Source organism: Elephantulus edwardii, unplaced genomic scaffold (genome assembly GCF_000299155.1).
Source record: "Elephantulus edwardii isolate Elephantulus edwardi_28Jun2011 unplaced genomic scaffold, EleEdw1.0 scaffold00020, whole genome shotgun sequence".
Classification (NCBI taxonomy): domain Eukaryota; kingdom Metazoa; phylum Chordata; class Mammalia; order Macroscelidea; family Macroscelididae; genus Elephantulus; species Elephantulus edwardii.
The window spans coordinates 18446616-18464046 of record NW_006399770.1 but is presented as its reverse complement, the minus strand read 5'-3'; the positions used below and the strand labels follow the sequence as shown (position 1 = coordinate 18464046).

The 17431-nt window shown below is 35.0% G+C and overlaps 1 protein-coding gene across 4 annotated transcripts in view; it reads left to right on the top strand.

The window, feature by feature from the left end:
* Positions 1 to 17431, top strand: part of COL11A1 (collagen, type XI, alpha 1) — a 380126-nt gene that overhangs the window by 299112 nt on the left and 63583 nt on the right. For all 4 annotated transcript variants that reach the window (XM_006882457.1, XM_006882455.1, XM_006882458.1 and 1 more), the window contains 5 exons: positions 7273 to 7326; positions 9952 to 10059; positions 10358 to 10411; positions 11035 to 11088; positions 12042 to 12095. In XM_006882457.1, coding sequence (XP_006882519.1) covers positions 7273 to 7326; positions 9952 to 10059; positions 10358 to 10411; positions 11035 to 11088; positions 12042 to 12095 — 324 coding nt within the window. The remainder of the gene's footprint in view (positions 1 to 7272; positions 7327 to 9951; positions 10060 to 10357; positions 10412 to 11034; positions 11089 to 12041; positions 12096 to 17431) is intronic.

Below are 17431 nucleotides of genomic sequence, written 5' to 3'. Positions count from 1 at the left end.
ATAGGGAATTTCTTACTGTACAATTTACAGCTTCTGAAAACTTGTTAGAGTGTTAGCTAAGAATTAGTTCTGACACTTCAGCAACGAGTTGATTTCAAGCAAACACAGACAAACAAGGGGGGGAACCCCACCCAGTATTCCCCATATACGTTGCACTTGGCTTAAATATGTTTAACTTATTTTCCATATATGTTTCCTACTGACTACATGTACATGTTGGGTGTACAGAATGGCTTCCTGTGTCTTCTGAAGGGAGTATTAGCCTAAACAAATGTGTGACACAATAGATTAGAATGGTTAAATGTAATGATAGCTTTGTACTCTAGAACCATCTTTAGATGCCAGTGCTCTACAACATATTATAATATAATAACAGAGCAGGGTAACACTGCATGGTTCAAAATTGGGAAGGGTGTACGCCAGGGATGCATCCTGTCTCTATACCTTTTCAACATGTATGCAGAGCAGATTATCCGAGAAGCTGGGCTCTATGAGGAGAATTGTGGCATCCTGATTGGTGGAAGATCTATTAACAATCTGCGTTATGCAGATGACACAACCCTGCTTGCTGAAACTGAGGAGGACCTCATGCAATTACTGCGAAGGGTCAAGGACTGCAGCCTTCAGTATGGACTGAGGCTCAATGTCAAGAAGACAAAGGTTCTCACCACTGGACCAATTGGCAGTGTCAGGATGGATGGCGAAGAGATTGAGATTGTTCACAGCTTCAGTTTGCTCGGCTCCACAGTCAACACTCTTGGCACCAGCAGTCAGGAAATCAAAAAGCGTATCGCGATGGGAAAGTCTGCTGTTAGGGACCTCTCTAAAGTACTCAGGAACAACGGTGTCTCTCTGGAGACTAAGGTGCGACTGATACAGTCCATGGTATTTGCAATCGCTTGTTATGCATCAGAGAGTTGGACAATGACTAGGGAGGACAGAAGGAGAGTGGATGCTTTTGAGCTGTGGTGCTGGAGAAGAGAACTGAATGTACCATGGACTGCCAGGAAAACAAACAGATTCATCTTGGAGAGGATTAAACCAAGCTACTCCTTGGAGGCAAGGATTCTGGGACTTTGTCTGACATACTTTGGACACGTTGCAAGGAGGGACGGGTCCTTGGAGAGGGACATCATGCTTGGGAGGGTGGAGGGACAGTGCAGGAGGGGAAGACCCTCTATGAGGTGGATTGATTCAGTGACTGGGGTAATCGGGATGGGTGTGTCAGAGGCAGTGCGGTTGGCGCAGGATAGAGCTGGGTTTAGGGCTGTTGTGCATAGGGTCGCTATGAGTCGAAAACGACTCTACGGCACATAACAACAACAACAACACAATTATCTCATGGTAATTACTGTTCAATAAAAATTATTGTGTACTTTTGTTGATATAAGAAATGTAATTTAGATAATATACCAATGTGGTTTTTATAGTAATTTTTAATTCAAAATTTTACTCCATTCTTTTGTATTTTAAGAAGATTCTGAAAAAAATACACAAAACTAAACAAGCTATTTATCTTAAGAGAAAAATATTTTACAAATAATGCCTATTAGTAGTATATTTTTAGAAACAAAGTAGGACTTGAAACACTTTTAATAATATTTATTTTCCCTGAAAATTTCTGCTTTTCATTTCGCACATTTGACATAAGTCTTCAAAAAAAAAAGTTATTTACACTCTGGTGGTCTAGTGGTAAGGAGCTGTGCTGCAATGTTGAAGGCATGAAGTTCAAGGCCACTACCTGTTTCACAGGAAAAATGATGGGCATTCTCCTCATTTGTGATAAATTGCCTCTGGAGGGTCAGCTATTGGTCAGTTCTGACTCTATAGTTCACAACAACAACATTAGTGTTAGCACATTATTTTTAATTGACTTCACAGTAAAAAAAAAAAAACCCAACAATTTTTAGAATTATTAAAACTTACTTTTTTACCTTTTCATTTCTTCCACAGAATAATAAAACAGATAATTTTGTCATCTTCTCCTTAAATGTAAATGTACTTTTGAAAAGGATGAATGGAAAAAAGAAAGATATAAAAGATGATTTAAAACTGTAGTAATTTCTACTTTATTTCTAACTTTTTGTGTTATCAGCAAGTGTTAAAGGGTTATAAAAGAATACATAGTATCAACCTAATTGGTTACTTGTATCTTTATTTTTAAAATATTTTTATTGATTTTCATATAATACCTTTACAGTATGTTTCGTTCATATAGTTGTTTTTAAATTTTATATGAATTTATTTACTAAGTTTGAATACATTGTTTTTCATGAAAGATCCTTCTCCCTTCAGTCCTCCACCCATCAAATTGTGCAACCCTCTCATTAACACCCCACCCCACATCCTGCCCATTCTCACCCCTCTACTTCCCCCTCTCCCCTCTTGGATCCTCATACTCATCCTACAGTAATGGTTTTATACAGTATTTGTCCTCATGTGACTGAGTTAGTTCATTCAGCATAATGCTCTCCGCTCCCTCTCAAGTTATAAAGTAGTTTACAGAATCATTGCTCCTGAGTGCTGCATATTATTCCATTATGTGAATGTACCACAACTTTTCAATCCATTCATTTGTGGTTGGACATCAGTGCTGTTTCCATGTTTTTGTGATGGTGAATATGCTACTTTGAACATTGATGTACAAGTTTCCATTTGAGCCTCAGTTCTCATTTTCTCAAGATATGTTTTTAAGAATTATTTTCCCAAGATAGAGAATTTCCTGGGTATCCACAAGTAAAAGACTGTTAACCCAATTTAAAAAATGGGCAAAAGACATGGAAAGAATTTTCGCAGAGGAAGATATCCACATTGCCAACAGACATACGGAGAAATGTGTCATATCACTGGCAAAAAGAGAGATAGATGCAAATCAAAACCACAGTGAGATACTATCTCACTCCAGTAGCGGTGACAACATTTAGCAGGATGTCAAGTAATAAATATTGGGGAGGATGTGGCAAGATAGGAACCCATACATTGTTGGTGGGATTGTAAAATGGTACAACCCCTTTGGAAAGCAGATTGGCACGTCCTCAAAAAGCTGAACATAGAAATTCCATATGACCCAGCTATCCCATTACTTGTATCTTTAAATGATTATTTTATGTCTTCTATATAGAAATTTTCAATTTTGATATTTTAGAGTTCATTGGAATAAAGTATATAAGGATATGCAGTAAGTATATGAGGATAGCAACTTCTGAAAATATTGCTTATATATTATTCAAGCATACTCAATTAATGAGCTCTAATAATAGGGAGTTCTACTGGCCTAGTGGCAAAAAGCTGCACTGCAATCCCAATGACACTCCATTTGAGACCACCAGCTGCTCCACAGGGGAAAGATGGGCAATCTCCATCCATGAGACTGGCTGACTCTGAAAATAATAGTAATAATGAATGATGAAAATAATAATAATGATGGGCCAATTCTGACTCTATTGTAAACAATAACTCAAATAATGAATATCCATCTCTTTGTCATATTTTACTTGAAATTTGTGTCTGGTATAATTGGAAATCTTTGATATTCATCATGAGAGAGTAAATGTTTTATAAATAATAATAATACTAAGCTTCTACAAAGAAAGTACTTATTGGCTACAACTATTATGCAATTATTCAGAAAGTTTTATAAATATATATACACATACACACACACACACACACACACATATATTCTCTGAGTAAGAGTAAGAAATTATATACTCAAAACATGTCACTGAATTGTATTTATATTAAAAATTATCCTTCACAAAATTATTTAAGACATAACAACAACAATAACAAGGTAATGTGTGCCAGGAACATAAACTCTATTTGAGAAAGAAGAATTAAATAGAAATTCAGACAACTTTCTTTATAATTTAAAATAATAATTTACATTTCTGAATTTCTAGAACTACTGATTTTAAAATTTCTAGTACCACTAATTTTGAAGCTTGACATGTAAATAACTATGTCCTTCACCTGTATAAATACATGAAGAGGATTTTATATTTTATTCATTTCTAAGCATGATTATTAGCAAAAGATTTTTCTAGCTAGAAACTACTGATCTTTTTCATTTGTTTATTTAGTATTCTAATGGACTTAAACATAATCATCCATAATTAAATAGGTAGATATCAAAGTCTAATATGATTATAATTTTAAAATAGCCAAATGATGACATTTTAAAATTAGTTTTAAATGTCCGTTACTTATACAATTTTAAAGTCTTTTTCTGTTCTACAGAACTCTACCAAGTATGAGTTTTAAAATGTCATAGTTTTATAAATTCCTTTATATACACAATTTTAAAGTCTTTTCTTTATGTTCTATAGGATTATTAAAACAAATTATTTTATTATTATTTTTATGGTAAAGAAAGTGAAATTGTTAAAATCAACAACGTGAAATTATTGAAAAAATAAAACTTGATATTATTCATATTTTTCAATTCTCATTGCGATTGAGTAAGAACTGACTCAAAGTTGATCCTCCAATGGTTTTCTAAGGCTGTAACTTGCATAGGAAAACAGTTTCTATCTCTTTCCTTCTATTGGAATGGAACTGCCAGAGAGACAAGGCTTTTGGGTTAGCAGTGAGAATGGTGCTCTCAGTTCAGTCTTCTAGCCTCCTAAACTTTGAGAAAATTCTTTTCTGTTAGTTATGTCCCTCACTTTATTTCTGTTATAACAGCACTGAATAACTAAGATGAGAAGGTAGCTTTGAGTAAGAATCATTAATATTAAAGGGAGACGTTCAAGTTGCACTGAGAGCATTGGTGAAAACAATGCTCAAAAAAGATGAAATGCTAACTGACATATTTCAACAAGAGAATGCAAAAATGGAGCACTCAGTCATCTATGTCAAGAAATTTGGCCATCTTGACCAGAAGAGAACCAAACTGCTGCCCATTTCAAAGTATGATGATCCAAAAGAACACAGAAATTACCAAGCATTAATAATAATTAATAATTATTAGTCCTTAGTAATGTTGTTGTGTACTGTTAGTTTGGAAGCAACTGTAGCTGACTCTCCAGCGGGTGAGAGGCTGTAAATTGCATGGAAGGAGATTGCCCATCTTTTTCCCACAGAGCAGCTCATGGATTCAAGCCATATACGTCTTTGTTGGCAGCGCGATTCTTTATTACTAAGCCGCCATATGATGAAGATAATCCAAACATTTTGCAACAATGGACAGTGACTTCTAAAAAATCATGCTAGATTCAGAAGAAGACTTGAAAAAGGGCTATAAATTGTAATGTCAGATAGATCTTGGCCCCAAACAAAGAATACCAGGAAAGTCTTTAATTGTTTTTTATTGACTAGGGGGAAAAAACAAAACATTGAGCTCTATTGATCAAAACAAATTTGTGGATAACATTCTGAAGAATGGAGATATAAGAATAGTTAATTGCATTCTTATAGAACTTGTACTTAGACCAAGAAGTTGTTTGAGCAAAACAAGGACATATTACATGGCTTAAAGCCAGGAGAGCTGTGTGTCAACATTATATCTCTCACCATAGTTATTCAGCCTGTACACTTAGCAAATAATTCTGGAAGCTGTACTATAGTACAAACGTAATGCACTATCTCCAAATATAATAGCATCAAGTCTGAAGAAAGAGTCATTAACAACCAAAAATATAACAGATCCTTACTGGCTAAAATATGTGCTATTAGAAGTTAAAGATTATAATCAGTTATCAGAATAGTTTATACTTTTAAAAAAATAACCTCAAAAATGTGTCAATGAGCAACATCTATCATATGTCAATATGGTTAACATATAGCAATATGGAGAGAGGATAAGAGTTGTCAAAGATCTACTTTCACTTGGATCCACAATCAAAGCCATGTAATCAGCAAACAAGAATCAAATGTAGTACAAAATACTTTCTTTTTTTAATTCAAGAAACAGATTTATTTCATAATTTCTTCCTTTATTAAATATTTACAAGATGTCTGTTAGTTCTCTACTTGTGCCCTACTCACACCAGCCAATCTTAGGATTGAAAAGCAAAGATATTCCCTTGAGGACTAAGCTGAACTTGATCCAAACCTGAAAGCAGGGAATACCAGAAGAATGTATATCTGTGTTTCATTGATTTTGCAAAGGCGTTTGACTGTGTAGATCATAAAAAACTGGCTGGCTCTGAGAAGAATGGAATCCCAGAACACTTGACCATGCTAATATGAAACCTATACTTGAACCAAGAGGCAGTCGTCAGAAAAGAGAAAGGAAACACTGCATGTTTCAAAATTGGGAAAGGTGTATACCAGGGATGTGTCCTGTCTCCATACCTTTTCAGCCTGTTTGCAGAACAGATTATCCGAAAGGCTAGGCTCTATGAGGAGAAGTGTGGCATCAGGATTGGTGGAAGATCTATCAACAATCTGCGTTATGTAGATGACACAACCCTGCTTGCTGAAACTGAGGAGGACCTGATGCACTTGCTGCAGAGGGCCAAGAACTACAGTCTTCAGTATTGATTGAGGCTCAATGTCAAGGAGACAAAGATTCTCACCACTGGACCAATTGGCAGCATCAGGATGGATGGTGAAGAGACTGAAATTTAGTCTTTAGACTTTAATTTGCTTGGATCCACGGTCAACACTCTTGGCACCAGCAGCCAGGAAATAAAAAAAAACGTATTGCGATAGGACAGTCTGCTGTTAGGGACCTCTCCAGGGTACTGAAGAGCAATGGTGTCATTCTGGAGACAAAGCTGTGCCTGATACAGCCATGGTCTTTGCAATCACTTGTTGGTTATGCATCAGAGAGTTGGACAATGACTAGGGATGATAGAAGGAGAATTGATGCCTTTGAGCTGTGGTACTGGAGAAGAGTATTGAATATACCATGGACTGCCAAGAAAGTCATCCTGGAGAGGGTTAAATCAGGCTGCTCCTTAGAGGCAAGGATTCTGGGGCTTTGTCTGACATACTTTGGACATGTTGTAAGGAGGGACAGGTCCTTGGAGAGGGACATCATGCTTGGGAGGGTGGAGGGGCAGCGTAGGAGGGGAAGACCCTCTGTGAGGTAGATTGATTCAGTGACTAGGGTAATCAGGATGGGTGTGTCAGAGGTCATGCAATTGGCATAGGATAGAGCAGGGTTTAGGGCTGTTGTAAATAGGGTTGCTGTGAGTTGCAAGTGACTCAATGGCACATAACAACAACAACTGTCTAAAATATTATGGTAATAATTGAAGGTAGTTTTACAAATGTAAAATATAATTCCTCTGTTCCAATACTGATTTGATATTTTATTCATAGGGAGAGCCTGGAGAAGCTGGAAACCCAGGGCCTCCTGGAGAAGCTGGTTCAGGGGTAAGTATGGTCATGTTAATATAGACTATGATTGGTTCACAAAGTTTTTGAGAGTATTTTAAGCATGTGACTCCTCAATGCGATTAAATTTTGTAAGTATAATTTTTTAAGGATTCTGTAACTGTATTATTTTTTAAATTTTATATTGGTTTGCTTACAAAGTTCATATATATAGTGCTTCACACTTTTCTACATTCATACTGTTTCATACAATTACACCAAGCATTATATCTTATAAAATTAATCCCCATTGGACCTTGGCCATCGTTACCCTGTCTTTTCAGGTCTACGTTGAATCCTTCCACTTTTTCATCCTTTTCCTCTACAAACCAAATTGTATAACCTATGGTTTGGCCCCTACCCTTTCTTACCCCTTTCCTGTTTTCCCTTACCTCCTTGTACCCCTCTACATGTTTGTAGTTTTGTTGGGTTTTTTTTACACTTAGCATAAAATCTCTTTCTTTTTTTAATTTTTTTGCAAGCTGCATCTATGAAAAAGACTAGATTCATTCTTTATCTCTGAAAAATGTCAGAACCTATAACATGTTGTGCCTTTTTGTCTCCATCAATTTCTTCAGTGCAGACTCTAATCATTAATGTTGATGTTTTGTCGTCTATTGACTCTTGAGAGAAGGCAAATAAATTCCCCTTTAAACTGTAAATAATGGTATTTGGACTGTTTCTTCAAAAAATTTGCAGTAGGTCTTTTATTTTTTCCCCTCTTACTTTTTGAGTGATAATTTTAAAAGGACAGAATCTATTTTGAGAGTACCTAATTCTTTCTTCCGTTAATATAACAGCCTTTAAATTCATAGTAGTAGCACATAAATCATGAATTAAGGCAGCACATTATTGTTGTTATGTGCCCTCAAGTTGCCTGTGACTCATACCGACCCTATGTGCAGTATGCTCTGAACCTTGCCCTATCCCAATCCAATCTCATTTTCTCCAGCAGACCTAATCCCATTTCTTCAATCACTGAGTCAATCCATCTAGTTATGAGTCTTCCTCTTCTGCACTGTCCCTTCACCCTTCCAAGCGTGATATCCTTCTCCAAGGTCTGGTCCATCCTGGCCATGCTCATTCATTATAAATTATGTTGGTGTAGGGGTTTTTGTGTGTTTTTTTATTATATTGGGGGCGATTAACAGCATAGGAGATCCCTTTATTTTATCAGGATCCTTTTCTGGGTTCTTTATTATTTATTGAATGAAAAATATAACTGAATTGCAATTTCTTGAAAGATCATTTATTTCAGGCTCAGAATATTGATTTATTTCTTCTAAATTATAAACTTCTTAGTCTAGGCTCTAATTTTACCTTGCTGAGTTTGAACAACTGCTTCTTGACTACAGGCAAGGTTTTGCATGAGCACTGTTAAAGGTTATGAAATTCCCACTGTTCTTTTCTTCCCCTTAGTTAAAAAAATATGTTTTAAAAAAATCTTATTAGTTTGCTTACAAGGTTCATATACATTGTGTTTCATACTGTTTTTCCTTTGTACTGTGTTTCATACAATCATTCCCGTGCATTATGTTTTATATCATTAATCACCATTGGACGTTGACCATCTTTACCCTGTCTTATCAGGTCCCCACTGGATCCTTCCCATTTCCTTTATCCCCTCCCTCTACCAACCAAATTTTACAAATCTGTGGTTTTGCTCCCCCTCTCCTTACTCTTCCCCCACCCTCTCCCATCTCTTCCCCTTGGGTTCCCACACATGTTTTACTAGTTATTCTTCTATTTTTACCGTAGTCTTATGTGGTATTTGTCCTGAGACTGAGTTAGTTCACTCAGCATAATGCTCTCCAGTCACTCCCAACTTATGTAGTATTTTTCAAAATTATTGCTCCTGCATAATGCATAGTATTCCACTTTGTAAATATACCATAATTTATCAGTCCATTTAGTTGTTGTTGGACATTTGGGCTGTTTCCATGTTCTTGCAATGGTGAATAACACTGCTGTGAACATTGGTGCACAAATGTCTGTGTCTCAGTTCCAATTTCCTTAGGGTATGTTCCTGGTATTGAAATAGCTGGATCATAGGGAGTTTCTACTTTCTGAAGAAATGCCAAAACTGCCTTCCAGAATGGCTGAGGATAATTACAAACATAGTATTAATTAATAATTTCTCAGCCTACTTCATATTTTATGCATACACAGTTTGAAAAGAATTTATACAATTATAAATGAGAGAATTAAACTCTAAATTGTTTTCTATGTATATTCTTTTTTAGTAGACTGATAAAACAAAGTTACCAACAAAAACAATTCTACTGTAACAATTAAATATTTAAGATTATATTTGAGTTTTCCAATTGTTTTATTTTAACCCTCAAAACCCAGGTCTTATATTAACCCTCAAAGAAAATATGTCAATGCTTGGACACATTTTTTTTTTGCTAAAGAGGTATAATTATGATAAAAGGGGGGAAAAAGAAGCTTTTGTTGATATCTACTTGATGGAAGCTGGACATGTTGTAAAACTTCTTCCAATACATAAGTAAGTTAGTCACACCAAAACAAGGAGCTCTATGTTCCAAATGTCTACAGGGCTGAGGTTAGGAAATTTTAATGTGCAGCCTATAAAATAAACATTTATTTTTGTAAATTGCATAGGGTCCCAAAGGAGAAAGAGGGGAGAAAGGAGAAGCCGGTCCACCTGGTGCTGCTGGACCTCCTGGTGCTAAGGGACCACCAGGTGATGATGGTCCTAAAGGCAACCCCGTAAGTGAGCTTGTTTTCCTCTAAGGTGGTATCTATACTAAACTCATTCTGAAACTACTTATGGTAAGTTTAGCCATCATGGAATTTTTATCCTTAACTGATGAAGTTGAAACTTTACTGTTTTACACATTTGTTTGCATTCTCAATTTGTTTCACTTTTAAATTTTTCTGGCATAAGAAGAGAGATAAAGGAGAGATGTAAAAGGTTTATAGTAACTTTTAAACTTTTAGTACTTATAATATTAAAACGTTTGTGTTTTTCATCTTTTAATCTTTTTCCTGTATAAAATTATTCTAGGGTCCTGTAGGTTTTCCTGGAGATCCTGGTCCTCCTGGGGAACCTGGCCCTGCTGTAAGTATCATGATAGAATAAAGGATGTATTTTAGATTATATTCTCAGTATTATCATGGTTAATAATTTCAGAAAACAATTACTGTAAGTAGACTCTTGAAAAACCAAATGAAATAAAAGCATAAACAGTAATAAGTGGAAAATTTTGTAGAAAAGGATAGTATTACATTTACATTGTTTATTTATATCATCTTTCATTCTTTTTTAAATGTAATAGTTGTACAAACACAAATCATCTGAATAACAGTATCATTGTTAAATCAAAGTTATAAGCTCTTTGATATTATCTTAGTCTTTGTTATAATGCATTTTGTTTCAAATGATAACTTCTTTGTGAAGAATGTACTATCCTATCCTTATATCTTCATTACATGTTCCCTTTTTTTAAAAAAAAATTAAAAGACCCGTTACTGCAACAATTTGGAAAATAATATATAAAACATAAAGGATATCATTAACTTGGAAAGAAGAGAGTGTGTAAGATACGTAGAAGTTTATTGGCCATCTGATAATAATATCTTTCAAAAAATTTCAAAACCTACATTATTTTATATCATTCTTACCTCATTAATGTTAACAAGTAGTGACAAATAGCTGGGTTGTTCTTCTATTGTGATTTATAGGGGCAAGATGGTGTTGGAGGTGACAAAGGTGAAGACGGAGATCCTGGTCAACCAGTAAGTAAACTCACTTCTCTTTTTTTTTTTTAATTCCACATATTATCTTAAGATATATCAAAGAACTAATTCTAAACAATCACCCTTCACAAACACAGTAATGTGTGTATCTTTTTATGGAAGAACTGTAAGCAAAATTTGACTTCAAGTTGAGAGTCAATCTTGCATTAAATGTTTCCTATTGGTTGTGACTGAAGAAGTCTTTATCATGAAAATGTCATAGCATACCTAGAATAACTTAAACTATAACCGTAGCTATGTCAGTTTTCTTTGTTAAGTGAAAGATTACTTTAAAAATATGCAGTCAAAAGTAAGAGGACCCAATTTTTAACGTGCTACATATTTGTATGAAGCACTTTATTCTTCTATCTACTTGAGTTTAACATAATGTATGATATTTTAGAAAGTTGGAGGAAAAGCACAGTACAGTACTATGTCTACATGTGTCTATGCAATCAGGATGGGAAGAAAAGCACTAACAAGTAGGAGCCAGTTACAAATTTCCCCCATGACAACTTGGTCTCTAGAGCCATCTCCACTGAAAAACACTGTCAAAGAGTTAAGTACTTATTTTATGTAGATGTTGTTGTGCACACTGGCATCAAAACATGAATTTTACACAATTAAAAAATTAAAAATAATAGTTATGTCATTTGATAGGGTTTAGCCATGTGGCTACTGGACATTTAGCTTTTAAAAGGAACTCAGTTTTGCAGCATAGAGCAGATTTCTTTCACTTCCTTCTAGTTATGAAGAAGTTGGATTTTTATCCATCAGTTTACCATCTCAGACCATAGGTCTAAAAGATACTTAGGTATTTAAAATTACACTGATAATTTTCTGAGAAAGTTAGAAATGAAGAAAGAAGATTGGATTCATTTAAGATCTTGAAAAATGTTATGGGCTGTAAAAGAATATCCAATTTCTTATAGGGTATTTTTCACATTCTATAGGGTCCTCCTGGTCCATCTGGTGAGGCTGGCCCACCAGGTCCTCCTGGGAAAAGGGTAAGTCTTCAATTCTCTATTTAAACTCATTATCCACTGTATGTTTAAATGTCTAGAAAATACACTGGTGAGCTACTGGTAAGAATCTGCACTGCACTTCTGAAGGAACACAGGTCAAATTCACCAGCTGCTCCTTGGGATAAGGATGGGAAATCTCCTTCCATGCGTTTCCTGCCTCTGAAAACTTGCTGGAGGGTCAGCTATGACCACTGGTTCCAGCTATGAGGTTCCAACTCAATAGCACACAACAGCAACGTAGCCTAAGTTACAGACACCATGCTATAAGAATTTCTGGAAAAATAGACGTTTTAGAGAATATTTTTTAAATGTCAAAATATTAAATAGAAGTGTCTTTTAAATATTTTACTATTAAAATGAAATGAAGGAAACATTTCTTCCCTATAGAGTTTGTTACTTCTTGTACTTATATATATTTTGTGTCCAAATACTTGTAGATTGTTATAAAACAATACAGTAGAGCCCTGAATACGAACTCATGGTTTATTATAAAGGGATTCTTGGGTTGTGCAAATAGTTAAATCACTCACTTATCAGAAGTTTGGAGATTCTAAATCCACCTATTTACACCTCAGAAGAGGGGTCTGCCTATCCATTTCCCAAGATCACAGCCATTGAAAGCACTATGAAGCACGGTTCTGATACATTCAGAATTTTCATGGCCAGTGTAAACTTCACATTGACTGTTTTTCTTTTATTTTACTTTTACTGGAGACATAAAAGTCCAGGGTTATACTACATTAAAAATGAAATTCAGTATCTGTAAAATGAAAATAGGATTAAGTATAAAATTTTAGACTATTTTGCACTGCCCAACTAAATAGAAGGCAATAGCAAACTATTAATGGACTTGTACACATGTTAAATGCACTTGACTCCGCATACGATACTTTGTTCTTTGCTCTTGTACACTTTTCTGTTAAGAACAGTGGAATTTCTGCTACCTTGTCTCTTTAAGGATTTCTTTATATTAAGCTATAAGTTTCTCCTGTGTGACTTCTAGTGTATTTTCCAACCTATGTATGAACAAAACATGTGATATATAACCCAATGTATTTCACAAACAAAATGAGGCCATTGTTGTTTCCCAACTGTAGCTTTTCTTTAAAATGATTTCATTTTTACACTGTATATCCTCATGTTGAACATTGGAAATTTGTGCAGTTTACTTTTGTCTCTCATCAATATAAATTTAAGTCAGTATCTAAAAACAAATGTTTCTTCTCACCAGAAATAAATTTCATTTATGGAATATATTTCCCTTAATACAATTTTTCTTACACTGATAAAGTGTCTTTTTACCTTACTTATTAAATGTCTTCTTTTTGCTTGCATCCCTAAAACATGGTGTTTTTATAAAAAATAAGTTATCCTTTGATCAATCAGTTAGCAGTCATTCTTAGAATGAAATTACAGTGTGACAAATTATTTTCAAATCTGTTGCATCTTCTTGCCTGCAGTCTTCATTTCTTAAAAACTAGAGATAAATTGTTATCTGTTCTGTTCTTTCAGAACTTTTGCAAAAATGGATATGTTGTTTCATTTCATAGTATAGGCATTATGCCACCCTATATAAAATACCTTTGCACATGGCTTGAAATACTTCCAGAGAAAACATGGAATTATGCTTTTGCTTGTTTATTTGTTCACACCATTTTTCAAATCTTAAATGATGTAATGATATGCAATTTAGTAGGGGTATCTGGTGGCATAGTACATAGAGATTTATAGTGCTAACCCAAAGGTTGTGTTTATTTGACAGTGTCAGTTCAAACCACAGCTCCTTATTATAAAGATGGGCAGTCTCCGTTCATGAGATTTATAGCCTCAGAAACCTGATTGTAGTTTGGAATGTATTAAAAAAAACAACAACAACCCTTTGACAGGGTGTGTTATATGTTGGATTGCAACCAAAGGTCTGAGTTTTGAATCTACCAACCGTAACTCCATAAAAGAAAGATGAGATAGTCTTTCCCTTGTAAAATTTACTGCCATAAAGGAAGGTTGCAACAAATTGCAATTGGTTAAATTATAACAGACTCAGTTATTGTGGGTTAACAGAATATGTTGGTAAACAGAGATTTGACTACTTGACTTTAAACCAAGTTCTAACATTTACTGATATTGTTACTGGGTGTGTCAGAGACAGTGAGATTGGCACAGGATAGAGCAGGGTTTAAGGCTGTTGTACAAAGAGTCACTATGAGTCACAGGTGACTTGACACATAACAACAACAACATGGTCAATTTAAGTCCATATATGTTTTATTTCCATTAAGTTAGTACTGTTTAAATTCATAGTAAGCATAGTTAAAACACTGCCTGCTCCTAAAAATCATTAAGTTTGAGCCAATTATTTCAGCCATTATTTCACATTATCTTGTTGAGGGTCTTTCTCTTTTCTCATAACCCTTTACCAAGTTTATGGCCCAAAGTACATGAGAAGAAGTCTTACCATCTTTGATTCTAAGAAGCATTCTAGCTTACTTCTTAGGATTTTTCATTCTTGCACTCCATAGTATATTCAATATTCTTCACCAACACCATAAAAGTACCTTTGGTCTCACATATCCATTGTCCAATTTTCAAATGCTTCTCAGACAACTAAAAAATACTATTGCTTAGTAATCAAAGAGATCTCATATGTTGTTGTTAATGTGCTGTCAAGTTAACTGCCACCCATAGCCAACCTACAAACATTGGCTTTGAATCTGGCCCTATCCTGAGTCAACCTCACCATCTCCGACCCTCCTGACCCCTGACCCAGTCATCACAGTCACTGTGACAATCCATCTCATTGAGGATTTTTCTCTTTTGTGCTAAACCTCTAACTTTCCAAGCCTGATGTTCTTCCCCAAGAACTGGCCCCATCTAACAACACACTCAAAGTATGTGAGATGGAATTTCACCATTTTTGCCTTCAAGAATCATCCTGGTTCACTTTCCCCTGAACCTACTTGTTCTCTTGACAGTCCATGTTCAATATTCCTCTCAATCGCCACATATCAAAGGCATCAATTTCTTTTTGTCACCATTAGTTATTGTATAGCTTTCAGACACATAGCAAGAAATTGAAAAGACTATGGCTTGAATCAGACACACCTTTGTCTTTAGACTGATCCTATTGCTCTCTATAACTCTAGAGAGGTTTTTGGGAATAGATTTTTCCAATGCAACCCATCTTTTTATTTCCTCATGCTGATGCCAATGATGCTGATGTAGATTCAAGATGAAATCCTTAACAAATTCATTCCTTTCCATAACGATCATGATGCTGCCTGTTGGCCCTATGGTGAGGATGTTTGTTGTGGTGTTTTGTTTTTTGTTTTGTTTTGTTTTATTGAGATGTAATCCATATTGAAGGCTTTAGTCCTTGATCATCTGTAGCAAACACTTAAGTCCTCCTCAGTTTTGGAGAGCATGGTTGTGTCATTTGCATAATGCAAGTTGGTGACGCGTCTTCCTCCAATTCTGATGCCACAGCCTTCTTTGTAAAGTACATGTCTCAAATTATTGATTAAAAATGAATGGAGAAATGATAGATATCTGTCACAATCCATTCTTGATTTAGAACTGTACAAGGTTTTCTAGCTCTTTGGTTTAGGTATACATTTCACATGAGCAGAGTCAAATGTTCTGGGATTCTAATTCTTCTTATTGTTAGCCATAATTTTTATTAGTCACATAGTCAAATACCTTTGCATAGTACATAAAAAACAAATAGACATCCTTCTTATAGTCTCTGCTTTCAACACAGATACATCTGACATCAGCAAGGATATCCCTAGTACCATGACCTCTTCCAAATCCAGCTTGTTTTTCTGACAGCTCTTTGTTTGTGTCTTCTTCTAGCCATTTTTGTATAATCATCAGCAAGATTTTTCTTGCATGTGATATTAGTGAGATTGTTTGATAATTTTCACAATCTGTTGAATCACCTTTCTTAAGAATGATATATATGAGTCTCTTCCAATCAGCTGACCCGGTAACATTCCTCCAGATTTCTTGGTTTCATGTGTTTGCTGATATTTGTCAATAAGTATTCCATTAATTCCTGGGGACTTATTTTTCTCAGTGCCTTCACAGTAGTTTGAACTTCTTCCTTTGTTACCATTGGTTCTTGATCATATACTACTTCATGAAATGGGATCATGTCAGCAAATAAGTTTAGTACAGTGAATCTATATATTCTTTCAGTCCTCTTTTGATGCTTCCCGAATCTCTCAAGAATTTGTCCATAGCATCTTTTGATATAGCCACTCAAATTTTGATTTGTTCTTCATTACCCTGAACTTGAGAAATGCTGAGCAAGTTCTTTCCTTTTCATTTTCTAACTCTAGCTCTTTGCCTATTTCTGTATAATATTTTCTTCTAATGAGCTGCCTCTTGTATTTAGCTTTGTCATTTCTTCCCTTTGTTTTGACTTCTCACTGTTCTGCTTTAATATTTAGGATCATCTGACATTTAATTTGATCTTTTTTTCTTCCTCTGTCTTTATAATGACCTTCTGTTTTCTTCATGCATGATACCCTTGATGGCATCACACAGATCAGCTGGTCTTTGGCAATGTTCAATGCCCCATACCTGTTCTTGAGTTAGTTTTTATGTTCAAGTTGGATAAAGTCAAGGTAGTATGTTAGTACTTGCTTCCAGATTTAACTTTGATTAATTTCCTTGATTTGAAGTTGCACAAGAGTAATTGATAGTCTGTTCCATGATCAGCACCAGACCTGGTTTTCACAGCTGCTATAGAGCTTCTCCAAATAATTCTTTCCACAGATATAGTCAGTCAGCTTCCTGTGTAGTCTATTTCATGAGATGTATATGTAGAAGCCATTTGTGTTTTTTATAAAAGATAATTGGCAATTAATAAATCATCTATAATATTAAATTGTATCATTTTATCTCCAGCTATATTCTGTCACCATGTGCATAACTTCCAATATTGACCAATCTTCCCAACTTTTGAAATCCAGTAACCAGTTATTGTTAATGAATATTGATTGCATGTTTGATTAATTTCAGACTGTAAATGTTTATAGCTATTTTCAATTTCCTCCTGTTTGGCTTTAGTTGTTAGTGCATATATTTGGATGGTAGTTGTATTAACATGTGTTGCTTGTATGCATATGCTTAATATCCCATCACTCAGAGCACTGTATTTTAAAAAAGATTTGCTATTGTTATGTGCTATTGAGTTGAGTATAAGTCACAGTGACTGTGAACAGCAGATCTGAACCCTGTTCTTTCCTATGCCATCCTCACAATCTTTGACATACTTGAGCCCATTGATACGGTTACTGTGCTAATCCATTTGG